This window comes from Ixodes scapularis, unplaced genomic scaffold, assembly GCF_016920785.2.
Source record: "Ixodes scapularis isolate PalLabHiFi unplaced genomic scaffold, ASM1692078v2 PGA_scaffold2__306_contigs__length_199485367, whole genome shotgun sequence".
Classification (NCBI taxonomy): Eukaryota; Metazoa; Arthropoda; class Arachnida; order Ixodida; family Ixodidae; genus Ixodes; species Ixodes scapularis.
The window spans coordinates 117,947,641-117,965,592 of NW_024609857.1; the positions used below are offsets into that span (position 1 = coordinate 117,947,641).

General features: G+C 49.5%; 1 protein-coding gene across 1 annotated transcript in view; it reads right to left on the reverse strand.

Annotated features, from left to right (window-relative positions):
* LOC120844060 overlaps positions 1-17,952 on the reverse strand; it is a 41,599-nt gene that overhangs the window by 7,709 nt on the left and 15,938 nt on the right. The window contains exons 4-5 of the mRNA XM_040215660.3: positions 13,458-13,572; positions 8,369-8,542 (exon numbers count right to left, since the gene is read on the reverse strand). Of these exons, the coding sequence (XP_040071594.2) occupies positions 8,369-8,542; positions 13,458-13,572 (289 nt within the window). The remainder of the gene's footprint in view (positions 1-8,368; positions 8,543-13,457; positions 13,573-17,952) is intronic.

Consider the following 17,952-nt stretch of genomic DNA (forward strand, 5'->3'; position numbering starts at 1 on the left):
TCCGAACCTTGCAGACACTCATAAAAAGCAATTAATTCATTTAATCATTCGTTTCACATCGTGCTTCGATGTTTATACGTCCTTTACAAGTTCCACGAAGTCAGTGGCACATGAGATTAATACGCCCCGCGAACAAATCGTACACCAGCGTCCATATCGCGTATCTCCTACAGAACGCCGTATTATTGACCAAGAGGTATCAGACATGTTATGTAAAGGTATCATTCGCCAATCATCGAGCCCCTGGTCCTCACCAGTAGTCCTTGTAAAAAAGAAGGATGGCAGCATACGTTTCTGTGTTGATTATCGTAGACTGAATAAGATCACTCGCAAGGACGTATACCCTTTACCACGGATTGATGACACATTAGACACGTTACAAGGAGCTGAATATTTTTCATCACTAGATTTAAAGTCCGGCTACTGGCAAATACCAATGAAGGAAGAGGACAAAGAAAAAACAGCTTTTATTACATCGGACGGTCTTTTCGAGTTCAATGTTATGCCTTTCGGCCTTTGTAATGCTCCGGCAACGTTTGAGCGCATGATAGATAACGTCCTTCGCGGTCTTAAATGGCACATATGCCTTTGCTACCTTGATGATATTATTATATTTTCTCGTACATTTGATGACCATCTCCGTCGACTCTCCGATGTGCTCGGCTGTCTCCAGAAAGCTAACCTTGTACTCAACACAAAAAAAGTGCCGCTTCGCCTCTCGACAAATTAAGATCCTTGGCCACCTTGTAAATAAAGATGGCATCCGACCCTACCCAGACAAGATCAAGGCAGTACGCGAATTTCCTGTTCCCCTTAACATAAAGCAACTTCGCAGTTTTCTAGGACTTTGTTCTTATTTTCGTCGTTTTGTCCCACAGTTCGCACAGTTGGCTGCTCCACTCACTCGTTTGTTACGAGCTAATACAACGTTTATCTGGTCCCCTGAATGTCGTGACTCATTTCATGTTCTTAAAACCACACTCCAGTCCGATCCCATCCTGGGGCACTTTAATGACCTTGCGCATACGGAGTTGCATACCGATGCCAGTGGTTATGGCCTTGGTGTCGTCTTATTGCAGCGTGACCACAACACAACAAAAGAATACGTCATAGCTTATGCAAGTCGAATGCTCTCTACCGCTGAACAAAATTACACCATAACAGAAAAAGAATGTCTGGCTGTCGTTTCGGCCGTCAACAAGTTCCGGCCATACCTTTATGGTAGGCGTTTCACTATCTTTATCGACCACCACGCCTTATGTTGGCTCTCTTCCCTAAAAGACCTCACTGGAAGACTTGGTCGATGGACTCTTGCACTCCAGGAGTACAATTATACAGTCGTATGCAAATCTGGTCGCAAACATACAGACGCTGACGGCCTATCTCGATGCCCCGTAGACGAACCTGATGAACGTCTCGAAAACATGGACGATGTATACGATGTTTCCGCTGTCAACTGCGAACATATTACTTTAGAGCAATCCAAGGATCCATGGATCAAAGAAATAATCGAGCATATTAATAAACCAACTCACTTCCTTAATAAAAAGTTGCGCAAACAGTTACAGCACTTTTCCCTTGAAGATGGTGTACTCTATCGACATAACTTTTCCCCTGAAGGCAACAGATGGCTAGTTGTCGTTCCTCGCCAAATGCGCAAGGATATTCTTCAATCGTTCCATGATGATCCCACCTCAGGACACATGGGATTCCAAAAAACATATGCTCGAATTAGGATACGCTACTTCTGGCCCCACCTTCAGACGTCCGTTTTTAAATACGTTCAGTCTTGCTTGAAATGCCAGCGTAGAAAACGCCCAACCACAGCACCTGCTGGCCTACTCCAACCTTTAGTTTACCCCAGTACGCCCTTCGAAAGAGTGGGGATCGATTTGTTTGGCCCATTCTCAGTTTCCTCGCACGGTCATCGTTGGATTGTCACAGCCGTTGACCACTTGACTAGATACGCTGAGACCGCCGCGCTGACCTCTGCGACATCTGAAGAAATAGCTCACTCCTTTGTACATAATAGACTCCTACGTCACGGCGCGCCACAAGTTCTCTTAAGCGACCGCGGACGGCAGTTTCTTTCGAGCACACTTGCAGCCATTTTGAAAGCCTGTCGGGTAATTCACAAGACAACATCATCATATCATCCGCAGACAAATGGGCTCACCGAACGTTTTCATAAGACTCTCGCTGACATGATATCTATGTATATCTCAAATGATCATTCAAACTGGGACACAATACTCCCCTTTGTAACTTTCGCCTACAACACAGCCATTCAGTCTACTACAGGCTACTCCCCTTTCCATTTAGTGTACGGTCGCGAAGCTTCATGCACTATGGACACCATCTTTCCTGTTGCTCCGTCAACCGACCAAAATGACCTCCTCACCAATTTCATCTCCCGTGCCGAAGAGTGCCGCCAGCTCGCACAGCTACGCACATCGCGACAACAACATATAGCCAAGGGTCGCTACGGCAAGCATCATACCCATACCTCCTACGCTCCCGTGCCCTTGTGTGGGTCTGGACCCCCGCCCGACAACCCGCCCGAATTGACAAGTTTCGTCACAAGTACATCGGCCCCTACCGAGTCATCGCGCAGACATCCCCCGTATCGTACCTCGCCGAACCCGTGTCCTCCTCCTGCGATGGCCGCCGCCGCACTTCAGAGGTTCTACATGTGAACCGCTTAAAACCCTACCACCGACCGCTACCCATTGCTTCCCTTTAACCACCCCACCCTCCCAACCCCTCCTCCCCCCCCGCCCCCGGGGGGGGGGGGGGGGGGGGGAGGGTAATGTGACTTATCCATCGTGCCGTGCAGCCATCACCCTCATTATTGTCATCATCACCACCATCGCCGATAGCTCGCGCTGCCCGCTCGGGGCAGCGCGGGTCAGTTCCAATATAGACATAATTGAAACCGGTCGCCAAGCGTCTGTCTCCCTCACAATATATTATTATATGTTCATGAACAAGGCTTACACACTAATGCATAAAATGTGCTTTTAGGCGGCATTCTACTTTTTTTCTATGGCATCATTAGGCACAAGCGTCTATTAAAGCTGTGTAATGCAATTCACCTGCAAACAGGAGTCCTTGAACGTTACTTCCGGTGCACAGACGCAATGGGGCAGAAACACGGCAGATATATGCTTCCATCATTAGTAAAATAGCGCAAAACAACAAGGAAGGAAGGACGAGGTAGACAGGAAGGGCGCTAAACTGACAACTGACATTTAATACAGTCTTTAAAGGAGGAAAAGAAAGAAGCAAGAAGTTACTGATGTTGTTGCTTCAAAGAAAGAAACGTGCACCCTCAAAGTTGTTATACGTAAAAATTTAAAATATAATGTATGAAAAAGGTGAGTTGCTGATGATATCTGTGAGTGAAAAAAAACCATAAGAAATAAGAAAGAAAGAAAGAAAGAAGGAAGCAAAAATTTTGAAACAAAATTAGAAAATTGCCGAGGTACACGATCGGAAATCGTAGATGATAAAAAAGATGAAGTTTGAGACCAAAAAGGAATCTGAGGTTGCAGGCTGAATACTTGTCGTCAAGTCATATGATTAAGGTAGTAAAGTTCCTTTGGAGATAAGGCGATCGATGGGGCGCTCATGCACACCGCCCCACGAGACACAATTGTTTGAGCTTCATACAACTCGCGTGTTCTTTTGGACCTAAAACGTCTTAGGATTTTGGTTTGGCTAAACACTGCTGAGCACATACAGTCCCTTGCATGTATTGCAAGATGGCCGGCTGGTGACGATCTCAAGGCTAAGGCATGTTCTCGTAAGCGTTCATTGATGCATCGGCCTGTTTGTCCCACACCTATTTTGCCGCAGGTGAAAGGTATTTCGTACACCACTCCTCGTTGGCAGTCGACGTATTGTTGCTGGTGTCTTACTTTGCACTCAGCTTGCTGTGTGCAAAGCGACCCTGTGTACCTGTCTTAGGCCACGGCCAAACTGCTTCAACAACCACATGAATGCGGATTCCGCATTAACCCCCGTGATACTCTAACTACACCCACCCGGGAGATTCGTTTTCTTGGTTTTAACTTAAGCACGGTTACCAACACGCTCTCTCACACTCCGCAGCGCGTCAGTACCCACTGGAACACCCTCCAGCTCCTTGATACCCCCCAACCCCTGGCCCGCTACCAAAAGTTAGCCTGACTCTGGTGTTTCTATTTTTCTCTATATCGTGCTGGATACCACGCGTTGCGACCCCATTTCGACGCCGCCCAGACCGGACGTCCTCCACCTCTGAGGTGGTGTGTGGTGTTCAAGATGGTGTGGGACAACCTTCCCCATGTGGTTCCGTTGGTCCCCCCCCCCCCCCCCTTCGGTGCACACCTCGTTCGTGGACGCCTCATCCACAGGACTGGGCGTGGTGACTTCGGACTCAGCCCTCGCCATCATCACTGCCCCTGACCGCCAGATCTTCCTCCGAGAAGCCTTGGCATGGCTTGTGGCAGCACTCCTCGCAAGACCCTCCACAGTGATCCACACGGACGATTTGGCCCTATGAAGAGGCATCACAGCGGGGCACATCCGATCCCTACCGTGGGAGTTGTGCGTTTCGTTTTCTTTTCTTTCAATAAAGGACAGCCTGCGTGCCCGTTGGATCCCGACGGATCTCAACCCCTCCTGTCCACCAAGGGAACCCTTGGTGGACAGGAGACGTGCTCCCTCTGCACTGCCAAAAACCCGACTGACCACGAGAAGAGGAGCCTCGCTTTTTATATCGAGACACCCCCTCTCCCCCGCCGGCATGCCCTCAACCAATCGCAGAAGCGAGTGGGCGGAAAGTGTGAGGAAGACGTGAGGGCATGTCGGCGGGGTTGAGATCCGTCGGGATCCAACGGGCACGCAGGTTGTCCTTAATTGAAAGAAAAGAAAACGAAACGCACAACTCCCACGGTAGGGCTCGGATGTGCCCCGCTGTGATGCCTCTTCGTAGGGCCAAATCGTCCGTGTGGATCAGTGTGGAGGGTCTTGCGAGGAGTGCTGCCACAAGCCATGCCAAGGCTTCTAGGAGGAAGATCTGGCGGTCAGGGGCAGTTATGATGGCGAGGGCTGAGTCCAAAGTAACCACGCCCAGTCCTGTGGATGAGGCGTCCGCGAACGAGGTGTGCACCGGGGGGGGGGGGGGGGGGGGGGGACCAACGGGACCACATGGGGAAGGTTGTCCCACACCGTCTTGAACACCAGACACTACCTACGAGGTGGAGAACGTCCGGTCTGGGCGGCGTCGAAAAGGGGTCGCAACGCGTGGTATCCAGCACGATATAGAGAAAAATAGAAACACCAGAGTCCGGCTAACTTTTGGTAGCGGGCCAGGGGCTGGGGGGTGTCAAGGAGCTGGAGGGTGTTCCTGAGGGTACTGACGCGCTGCGGAGTGTGAGAGAGCGTGTTGGTAACCGTACTTAGGTTAAAACCAAGAAAACGAACATCCCGGGTATCACGGGGGTTAATGCGGAATCCGCATTTTCATGTAGTTGTTGAAGCAGTTTGGCCGTGGCGTGAGACAGGTACACAGGGTCGCTATGTGCGATGAGACAGGTACACGGGGCCTGAGACAGGCGGTCTTTGAGCAGGATGGCGTCACGCCATTCCTTTGGGCGGTCCTCTTCCCTTGGAGTAGCAAATGGGACCGCTTCTCCGTTCACGTTTGGTGTCCCGCGTTGCACCGTGGCACGAGGCACTTCTTCCCTATTGGCGGTAATTTCCGGAAGTCGAAACTGGCCAGAAACAAATCGATAACCGGGAAGAAATTCCGCACCATTCCAGCCCGGCTCACGATACCGCCTGCTACCGCTCACGAAAGGACGGCCTCCGTGTTGGTGGCGCGCCCTGGCGGGTGGAGAGAGAATCGCGTGCCGGTCTTCGCCCCGACGGCTCTGTGGCGGAGGGGCAGCGTTGCGCCACCTGAACTATTTCTTGCGCTTCGCTCAGTACTTGCCACACTCTGCGTTTCTTATAGCGAGTTCGTTTCACGGCACTCGTGCCCACGCGTGCCCCCTCGCAGCGTGGAACGGGTTCGTTTCGGCCGGCACTCCACGAGCGGTTGCACCCTCCGAGTTCGTTTCAGCGCTGACACCCCACGGGTGCATGCACTCGCTGCACCGAGAAAATCGGGAGTGCGCCAAAATGCAATCCCGTCATGCCTCGCTCCGGTGGGGCCGGCGAGGAGCGGGAGCAGACGACGAGGGTTCGTCTGCTACAATTTTCTGATAGAAATCGCGTCCCGCGGGCAACGAAATCAAACGCGAGCTTGAATTGTGAGCGTCTGCTATTTCACGAAAGAAGCAATTGACAACCCGTGATTTATTTGCAGGTTTTAAATAGCTCTGTTGCCGTACAAACGCTGTAAAGAAATGCTCAGAACAAACGCAACAGCGGCTCCCGAGATGTCTATCACCATCCGTGTGCGGGTGAAAAATTTAACATTTGTCGACAAAACTCCCCCAGCAGAAACCTCTGACTGCCAAATAAGCATCAGAGAAAGCTAAAGATGGAGACTTTACCCGAGGATTGGGCGACATCATCGTGTTTAACATTTACCTATGTCAGCTAACTTGCCCCGTCGTATTTTGTTCAAAAAAGCTCTCGTTCTCGACGCCCTCACCAAGGCTAATATCTAATCCACCTATAATGACGATCCAAATCGAAAGTCCCAATTTTGCTGGATATTCCAACAGGCTAGTTTTAAGCCGTACCCTTTCAGTGGTTCACGCGTTATACCATGCTCAAACGGATCAAGCTTCTGCTCGGGCAGCATCATCACTTTTCTTCAGTGTAAACGGTTATAAGAATTGAAAGGTCGCAACCAGCTGCTTTGTAGAGAGCTGGTTGCGGAAATTTACGCCGTCTGTAATTATCTCTACGGCAGCCTAGCTGCTTGAAGTCATCGCAACTATAAACTACAGGTTGCAGCGACCAACGTTTGTAGATAAACGTTGGTAGCGACTGCATTCTCGCATTCCCACGCATCACTCCGAACAAAAAGGCGCTAGTTTCGGTTTGAAGTCGGTACCTTTTCTACAACATAGATGGCGGCAGCATCAGTCTTCTGCACTCGGTGCACTTGGCGAGTTCGTTTGAGTCCAGTTTTCCGTGCAACACTCCGTGAGTGCGATGCATTCTGGGAGAGAACTCGAACGGTGCCAGTGCGTGTGAAACGAACTCGCTATTAAACTGCCAGGGATTGCATAGTGTATTTATTGTCTGTCACAGCACCATGACTAAAAACGAGGCTCTGCCCACTAAAAAAAATGCTCCGCTCAAAAAAATAGTGCTAGAAGTACACTGGGCATTGGGCGGAGTTCTGCTTTTGAGGGCGTCAAATTTGATAAAGAGACGCTAGCGGCTGCTACTTTCTTTCCGAGACGTCGAGAAAATGGCGCATCCGTTCTGAGCGGCACAATGACGTCACTCCTTACTTGAAATAATGGGGCGGGGTGTCCTTTTCAGTTTTCATCTTGCAACAAACTAAAGATAAAAATGGGATCTTATGTTGCACACTCAGACGTAAAGTTATCTTGAATATCCTGCTTGTGTAAGCCCCGCGTCAGTGTATACAACTTTGATCTACGCAAAATTGGCGCGCCTTGTTTACGTTGTTGAAGCATTCCTACTATACCTATTTTTTAGTTACACACAGCGACGCACCCCTTCGTTTTAGAAATAAAGTGAATCTAGATTTTGTTTTGTGACGATGATTGCGTGGGTTATTACTTGCTTGACTTATCTTTCACTACCATCCACCCAACGAATGATAAGCTCAATGTTCGCTGATATAGGAGGACTCTGATCGCACACTGGTTTTCAATGCCTTAGCTTATCGCAATGTGGCACAAGTATGATGTGTTGGAAACTCTTAAGAGGAGTGTTGACTTCGGAAGCATTTAGCCCTATGTTCATATATTCCTAACTGGCAAATGCAACGCGATATCGCATTTTCTTTTAAAATGTAATTTCCGCAGATGTCATTAGAATAGGAATTTACATGCCTAGAGCATAGCTGCACCAATTTGGCAGAAGCTATCTGGTAATGAAATTGTGTGTGCGTGTCTGCACGTCGTGTCTTTTCTTATAAAATTTATTTTTTCACATTTAACTACTGTTCAGGAATCTTATAGAAAGCAGCTCATTCAGTAATTACGGAAACGTTCACTTGTAATTTGTTCATAGAGACTGAACCAGCGTCCTCTCATTTCGGCCGCCCTACGTTTTAGTGTGGATAGCAGAGTACTAAGTAAAAATACAATCCTTCCAAAGTAACATGCTCGTCTTTCTAGCAAACACGCCTGCAGAGTAAGCGAAACAAACACACATGAGGTTGGCTTACCTCCGCGTAATTCATCCATATCTCCTCGAAACATGGATTTCCAGGTTGCAAATGGTCCACTGTACCCGAGATTTTGAAGAGTAGTGCCACCATGCTCAACGATATGCAAATGGTGCCCCTTGGTCTTGCAGATCGAGGGGTTTGCATTGATCTCATCCAGTTAAGACCTGTATTCTAAACAAAAAATGTCAACTGGATTTAGCTACCGAAATCTGTACCACTCTTTCCAGCTGAAGTAGGTTAAGATTATGAAGCAAAACCACTTCTATTCTTAGTGAACAAAATTAAGGGCCCAAGCGAGCTAGTGAAATTTAAACATAAAGAAAAACTCCAAGACTGCATACGCTTAGCATGTGTTTCAGAGCCTACTGATACCATTCATGTTTAACTTCACATATTGGTTGTAGAATTGCTGAGTGGGTTCCGCCTTAGGCTAATTGTTTCTAAAGTAATTTGTATTCCTAATATTAACATGCATGTATTGTAAATTTGCTTTTCTCATTCGAAACGTACAGACGTTTTAATGATGCAACTTCTAGGTCGAGGCGCGTGAACGAGGCAATATAATATATAACCATATTGTTAAAGTAAAATGAGTAGGAGAAACACATCAGTGTCAATAAGACTTCTCTCACCGTCCGTGAGTGGGTGAAAACCCGACAAAATGTGTCTCTCAATACATGGCTTGCACGTAACGTCAGTCCGTTCATCTTTCCGGTGGTCAGACACGACTCGTTAGTGCAGCGGAAGCTACCCCCTCACGCGCCCTTTCTCCCATTAGTTTTGACGGAATGACGTCAGTGCGACCTATGTGTAATGCTGCGAGAATTCGGCACAAGATCAAAAATTTTGTCTTTGGTGAATAATGCTTGCCCACCAAAAAGCATTGACGCCACTCTCAGAAGGGGTGGTTAGATTTTGGTCTTCAATGAGAGCAAGACATTTTCGGCTGCGGTTCGACTATTGGGGAGGAGGACAGACCGTGACGCCCCAAGCGGTTAACCTAACAACTACACGGATGGGGACAACAAATACAATGACGCAGCGTTCGGCCGACATAACCGAACGCGGCGTCAGCGTTCGGCTGGAGTTCGTGTTCTCCGGCGAGGGGGAGGAGGGGCTGTTTTGTTTCCACTACGGCCTGCATGAACAATGCAGCATGCACGATCCCAGCAGAGCACAAAAGCCGAAGTGGGTCAAGCTCGCATTCTCTGAGGATAGATCCGGCACTTAACGTCGCTTCGTCGATTGTTAGTATTTTTTACATTAGACTGCGCCCCGCGCTCTATTGTAGAAGATGACATGACCATGCCCATAAGGCCTGTCGGCATGTGCACAGGCCTTGTGTTGAGTAAACACCAAGCGTGGGGAAAACAAACGGGTCAGAGCGCCCCCTATAGTTCGATCTCCTGCCCAATACCGCCGCTGCCGCAATGCATAGAGGGAACTTTAGTCTTTCTGCACGTGCAACTACCTCTATGGAGCTCTGCGCGGGTAGAGCACAAGACGCTACGAGCCATCTCGTGCACTGCCGTTTGCCTCCTGTGAACTAAAGTTATGGTGGCGTCGCGCATGCGCCGAACGCTTGGTGAGTTCGGTCTATTGTAGTAGACCGTTTCCGATGCTCGCTAAGCACCCGGATAGCGCTCCGTAATCCGCCACAACACCATGAACTATGCAGACAAGGCTGGCGGCGCGCATGCGCAGCTGCGGCGTTTTTTCACGGATATCGTAGCGGAGGAGAAAAACGGTCTACTACAATTGCCTAATATCCCTGATACAAGTTGCAAGACATTTCTGGGACAACAAGAAAGGTCACTTTAGCTACTGGGGAGGAGATCAGACCGTGGCGCCCCAAGTGGTTAACTTTAGAACTACACGGATGAGGACAACGAATATAATAAATCAGCACTCGGGTGACATAACCGAATGCGGCTTCAGCGATCGGGTGGAGTTCGAGTCCTCCGGTGAGGGGGAGGAGGGTCTCTTTTGTTACCACTCCAACCTGCGTGAACAATGCAGTATGCGCGGTGCCCAGCTCAGTACAAGGGCCCTCAAGCTCGCATCCTCTTACTTCTGCTTTCGGGAGAGATCCGGCACTTAACGTCACCTCGTTTATTATTAGTATTTTTACATTACAATGTGTCCCGCGCTCTATTAAAGGAGATAACATGAACATTCCCACAAGGCCTGTGGGCATGTGCAGAGGCCTTGGGTTCGGTAAACACCGAGGTGTGGGGGCAACAAACGGGTCAGAGCGCCTCGCCTATAGTGACATTGCTGAATATCACGTCCTGCAGCGCACCTTAGACGCATCGTTTAACTACAATTCACATTTCCTATAGACCGACACGCGGAGCGGCTCTGTTTACCAACACGGCCGGAAGGCCGCGCATGCGCGGTAGCTATGTGGGCAAAAGCGACCCGTCCCTTCGTGTTTTCGCCACTGCGTTGTGTGGCGTGCGCTCGTTGTTGACGTTGTATAGGGACGCTTCTAGCTTTGTTTGTGCGTCGTATTTTCTGGCAACGTATGTCGTATGCTATGCCCGACTATTTGAGCTCGCTACCCGAGCCTGAACGGCGGCGGTATCGAAACAAACCGTGCGTGGACGGCGTTGCCTACGAGGATCCGTACGCCGTAAACAAGGGCTGCTGGACTTCCGACGTGAAGATGCTACCACCGAAGTCGACGGCTCACGTCGTCGTTTATTTAGTTTTTTCGCCAAGCCAGTTCACGGCGGACACGGAGCAGGCGTACAAGTCTCTCGACGCCTACAATTACTTCGAGTCGGTTTCCGCACTGCCGGCGGGATCAGCAGACTGTGGGTCTGCGGAAGTGTATTAATTAATTAAATAAATGCACACATCGTCTTCAAGTCAAGGTATGCTACTTTTCCTACTCTCATGATCACAAGGCATGACAAGCAGTAACGCTTTGTCCGCTCTGCAGTCTTGGCGGTAACACGTTACAAGTAACGACATTACCAGGAACGCGTTACTTTTTTCAGTAACGTAGTAACCTACGCGTTACTTTTTCGACACAGTAACGGGAAACGTACTTACGTTATTATTTCAAGTAACGTAGTTACGTTACTCGTTACTACAATTACACTTCAAGTTTTTCCGTGTCTTTAGGCGTCAAGCTATGTTTTTCTTCGCGTTTTTTCTCGTCAGTGTTTAGGTGAAACCATAAAAAGAGATAAAGTAATTATGTTCTGTTTCTGCATGAACATAATCTTTCTTGATGTATGAGCTTATGCATGCCTGTATCGTCAAAACCGTAAAACGTGTTAAATCATAACTTCAAAAGTAACGCAGAAGTAACGTGCGTTATTTTTTATCTGTAGCGGTACCGCGTTCCTTTTATTTTTAGGCAACGTAGCTCAGTAACGCGTACCTTTGATTTGCAAGTAACGAGTAACTTATTTCGTTACTTTTTTTTGGTAACGCCTACAACACCGCCGTTCTGTCGCCGATCCCCTTCTGCTGGGTAGCACGGGCGTAGCGAGCCTCCGATGAGCTCTTGGCCGGTGCTTTGTGCGTTAACACCGTGGGAACAAAATCCGGGTGTTCTTGATCAGGCGACGGTTTCCCTGTACATAAGCAAGCCTCGGAACGGAGATTGAAATGGAAGCCGCACTTGCCTCCAAGAAAGTGCTTGCCGCACAAACGCGCGAGGCGACCATAATTTTCGATCCACGGATATTATACACCGTCTATGCCTTTCAGAGTCTGCCGGGAACTTGTAGAAGCACACTCCGCTACTTTTCTTGTAAATTTCGGTGAGATTAACGGCAACACAGCTTCGCGGCATGCTGAAATACTATGACGCCCATGCGAAACGTGCGCTCTTTTGCCCACACCCCTCGGCTCCGGCGCGATTGCAGCGCCTCCGCAGCGCCGTGACGTCAAGCCCGCGTGTCGGTCTATATGGGGAGTCTACGATAAACGAACTTGGGATACGGATATGAGTGAATGGATAATAAAGGGAACCCACATAATAGCCACGGCAGTGGTCGCACCTTCTTTAAGTAGGTTTCGTTCAGAAAGGCACTCAACGTTTGGGGACGCTTTGTTGGCATTTTGGGTGGTCATCCAGCTCCTAGTTTGTTTCCTGTCCTGTTCTCTGCTTATCAATGTTCGCTTTCAGACACTGTTCGCGAGCAATAAGTGATGGACTGACGACAAAAAGAAATAATCGAAAGAAAACCTCGACGCTTTGCCGTAGCAGAGTCAAATATACAAAAAGCTAAAAATTTTTTTTGTGTGTGTGTCCACTTCATTATTTTTTTATTTGTTATTTTCTTGACACTCAACTCTGCATTGTTGTCGTAGGTCGTTTCCCGGTCTGCGTTGCGCCTCAGTGTGGCTATCTTTACTTCCGTAAAACCACCCTTTTTGTTTGAGGATTTTTTGGGAAAACAAAAGGCGCCGTTGGGAAGGCAAGGGGAAAACCTTGGTTGTACGAACTTTAAGCTGAAATAAGAGTCACTATCGGCAAAAACAAAAACGAGGTTTTCACGAGCTCAATCGAAGTCACTTTAGCTAATTCGAGCTAGCAACAGGATTTAGTTGATCGAAAGAATGTACACGTTTGCTTGTGCCACGCCCATGCCACTTCGTACAGAAAAACTCGGAAAATGGTGGAATGTCAAAATGTATTTGAGATAATGAGTACAAGATATTCAGAAAAATAATTAAGATAGAGTATTAAATACTCTCGATCAAAAGTATTTGCAAGATACCAAGATAATTCAAAGGGTATTTTAAATACAGTATCTTGAGTAGAGCATTTGAGATAGGCACAAGTCTGGTCACAACAAACGTGATTAGTCATATTGATCATTAGCAAACAAAAAAGCCGATCCTGTTTGTTCATGTTTTTAGGACTAACGCATTGAAATGAAACTACCTTGCTATTCCGCGCTTTATGAAGATTCCGGATTTGTTGGGGTTCCTATCTTATAAAAGGTGCAACATCATCTTGTAATGCCTTTCCAGTAGTTCCACCTTCCTTTGGGTTCCTGAGTAATATTTATATCGTTGAATATTATCCAATTTTACATGAGGTATATCTCTGTCCACTCACAATCGGAACGCTGGGCATAGAAGAACCGTAGCTGTTGAAGGCCGATGGGAACACCGTCTTGCACAAAGGAAGAGGCTTCTGGTAGTGAGTTTCTACGATGAATATGTTCACTTCCCTGAAACACATGCATGGTTCCAACATTCATAGTGAAAAAATATGCAAATTAAAATGAAGTCGCCGTAAACTTCAGTCACTTTGTATAGTTGGTTTAGCTCAGCTAATTGTCTGCCGGTCTTGACTCCTCTGTTCCAGTTTTAAATAGAGTGATCAAGTGTTTTATACCTGCCGTAAATACGTTTAGGAAACGGTGTCATGACTAAAGTCACTGAATCATGGTAAAATAGCGCCAAGCTCCCCGTATAGTCCCGATTTCGGCCATTAGAATGAGCCAGTTTCTTCTTAACCTCTTTATTCCAAGTTAGCCGATCTAAGTGCACTGTGACAGGTAACTTTTGAAAGACAAATTTTACGCGCTAAGATTTGGTTATCTACACACTAACTAAACACGCGCACATCTTCACACCGGCGCTACGTGTGGCGCCGGTGCTTGGTAATACAGAAAAATAATTTTCCTGTCTTGAGCTAAGCAAGAAGAGCCAAATCTTTGCAGGATATCTGTGGAGATAACCAGGATTGATAAGTTGATTGCAGACACAGTTCCAAAAACGCTTATATTAGCGAGGAACGCGTTGATTACGATACGCTTCATAGCAATCTTGGCGCGGTTTGTTCAGAACAACCCTTTCGAAACTTCAAAGTTTGTGAAGGACCGAAATGGGTGTTGCCTTGGCAGCAGAGACCGATAAGACGATCGCTTTTCAAGGGTTTGGTCGTCTAGGTGTCAGTATGCGTATATTTTTGTTCTGCTGGCAAGTAGGGAAGGCAAATGGCACGACTTTCATAGGGTATTAGCGATGTGTGCGACCAAAAGCGTCGCTGTGGTCAGCTTTCCACGATTGGCCAAACCATGGGCATATGAGCATTGTCAGATTGTCAACTTTGACGGTGTTAGTTTCGGATTGCGATGGCTCCTAGCTTCCACTGTGCTTTTTAAACACACCACCGAACTCGTCGTCGCACCTGATGGTAAGTAGCCAGGATAACAACTGGTGACGTCAGGGCGAGGCAAATCCCAGTCGTGACGTGACGGATGGAAACCATAAGAGGGCGCCACCGAAACATCTCGACGCTATACGGTGTGAGATATATGGCAGGGCTATATGAGCTATCCACGTGACGTCAGAAGGAGCAGTGTTTAAAGTAACTTGCTGCGTGACTTGAGCAACAGCTTTGGCGGTGTGAAAGAAATCTGGTGAACGCAGGCTATCAGTACGCGCTTAACCGCAGCACACAGAGCTATGTCCTTCAAGAAGTACTTCCTATGTGAAAAAGCGGAGAGCAAGTCGTCTGCTTCTTGCGCAGGAGTTGCGGTGACGTCGAAAAGACTCCGAGCTCTGATTGGCTATAATTGAAAGATAGTGGGTCGACCCCAAAGCAAGCTGCCTCGATGTCTACCCGCTATCCTTTATTCAGAGCCAACTAGGGCTCGGCGTTCTGACGTCACCATGACCACTGCAAAAAAAGAAGCAGACAAACTTGTGCTCCGCGTAGAAACTGAGGAAGGTGAGGAGACCGGAGCGTGCGGGAACGGAGGAGAGCAGAGCATTGACGAAAATGATTAGTGGGAAGCTAACTGTTTTTGTCTCTACTCACTAATCCAACGCGTTAAAATACGAACGCCGAAAGCCAGACGCCAGCGTTAGGCGTTTAAACGCATTCGAAGAATGAGTGCAGACAAAGGCAGCTAACCTTGCGTTTACTCACTAATTTTGTCAGTCATCGCTCATCTCTCCGACATCCCCGCGAGCTCTCGTATACTCCACTGGCAGTTTCTACCCGTTTCTACCCAGATTCTACTCAGTTTCTACCGTGTAGCTTCCGCAATGCGCGAACACTGTCCAAGCTAATAGACAGTTTGCATTATTTCCAAACTCCACCGCCCGCACTCGAGAAATCATAGGGACGGTGTTCCTTCAGCTGTTCAGAAAAATTTATTCCACAAAAAAAGACGCTCTCAGCACGAAACAAACATATTCAAGAGTCTCGCGGGGGACTGATCTGTAGCATCAACTACAGTTTTAAGGCCCATGCATCAAAGAGTAAAAAGTCGATCACGACGCGACCCCCCACCGCACAAAGGTAGCGGCACGACCACCGGCGAAGGAACTCTTGTTCGCCAAAGGAGAAGCGCTGGTCGGTCAGGTAGGCGGTGAGTTCTTTTCGGATATCCCACAACAGTGGCCACAGCGCGCGGCGTCGTTGTCACTGGGCCGTCGCGGCGCAACGGTTCCGCCACAGCACCCACTCAAATATTGGAAAAATGTAGTAGGCCGTTTCCGCAGCCCGCTAAGCACCCGGATAACGGTCCGTAATCCGCCACGAGACCTTGAACTATGCAGACAAGGCTGGCGGCGCGCATGCGCAGCTGCGGCGTTTTCTTCGTGGATAGCGTTGCGGAGGAGAAAAACGGTCTGCTACAATTCCCTATTGCCACGCAAAGGCGCCCCACGGGAAACGGCCTCATGCGACGTAGGCGTCCACCCCGAGGTCGCGAAACGAGCGCTGTATTATGCGCCATAGGTCCCTCGCCGGTACACACTCTCTCACGACGTGCGCGTTTGTTTCTATTGCACCACGATTGACGCACTGTGCGTCCCGTACCACGCCCCAGCGGAATAGACTGTCTTTTGTTGGAAGGACAGCCCAACCCTTTAACCATTCAAAGTTGCGCACGTGGTCCGGCAGCGCGGACGACGTCAGTGCCAGCCACGGGTAGGACTGCACCGCGCCAGGCGGCGGCGGGGGTTGGTTTGCCACAACTAGGCGTTCGACAAGCCTAGACACCGGGGCCTCGACTATCTCCTCTCGTGACACGTGGACGCTGAGCTTGTCGAAGAGATCCGCGGTAGGCTTGTAAAATGCAGGGGTTGTCTTAGCACGGGACCGAAGAGGACTCGGAAGAGGGTCTCGCAAGAGACGGTTATTGGCGCCGAGGAAGTAAAGCGTGAGCGGCCGTGCTGGGTTGTCGTGGTCGTCAAAGATTGCCAGGGTTTTCTTCAGGGCCAGTATGGGCGCTGCCAGCTCGATGCACGGAAAGCTCCACCCTCTTTCACAGCGGGGGAGGCATAAGCAGGAGCGCCTCACTAGTACCATGCGGTTGTTCCAAAAGAAAGCAAACAGCGCCGAGCGCACTTGGAGAACGAAGGGGTGAGGCGGGAGGGCTACGCGGGCCACATGCCACAACGTTCCACAGAAGAACTTCTGGCCAAGGTACCGCCGCACAGCCATGGGGAAGTCGTAAAGGCCAGCCTCAGCGGCCATCTCGAATATCTCTTGTCGCAGGTGGGCCCAGGTCTCCGGAGCCACGCCGGAGGCGTCGTACGAGACTCCAAGAATGGTGACGGACCGGGATCGTGGCAGCGAAGGCGGGCACGTGGGGGGAGCCCCGTTGCAGGGAGATTTGCTTTTTTCAGGGTTCTAACGCGCGCCGGAGAGGCGCGCGTACTCGTCGAAGAGCCCGAGGGCCTTCACCAGGCTGTCGTCGTTGCGTAGGTAAAGGGTCACGTCGTCCGCATACTCCGAGACGCGAAGCTCTCCGAACTTAGGTAGAGCGAGTCCGCTTATGCTGGGGTGCCTATCGAGTCCAACCAGAAAGGGCTCCAAGCTGAGGACGAAAAGGACCGGAGACAGCGGCAACCCCTGCCGAACTCCTCGCGTTACCGGAAAGCGTGTCACTAAGGAGCCGTTCAGGAACAGGTCACTCCGGAAGTCATTGTACAAAGCTGCGAACAGCTGAGCGCTCTCGGAGTAGGAGCCAAACCTGTCGGGAACACCACGCAGGTTGGTGCTCGACGCGGTCGAACGCATTGGCTTGGTCCAACGACAGGAGAAGCCCGTTCGCCCGTCGGGAGCGTGTGAACTCCAGGATGTCGTGGGTGAGAGTCGTCAAAGTATGTATGCTCCGGCCCGACACCGAGCAGGTCTGTCGGGGGTTCACCAGCTCCAGCAGCAAAGCTTGCAGACGCGAGGAGCTTCTAGTCGCTGTTTAACAACGTTATCGGACGCCATGCCCCGGGGTCAGCGTGGTCAACACCCTCCTTCGGGCTGAGTACGATCCGTCCCAGCCGAAAGAATGGCGGAAGGAGGAGGTCTTCAAAGTAGGCCAGCACGACAGTGGTAAAGAAGTTCCCGAGAATGTGCCAGAACGTGCGGTAGAACTCCGCTGGGAGAACGTCCGGTCCTGGTGCGGAGCCGTTCTTCATTCACTTCAAACAGTGCCACAGCTCGGTCGCGGAGGGGGGTCGCCGCAGGCTCGCATCATCCACGGCGGAGATCTTGAGGAGGACGCTGATGAGAGTGTGCGAGGCCACCGATATGCGATCAACCGGCCCGTCCGACTGGGCCAGCGACCGGAAGTGAGCTGCGAAGCGACCAT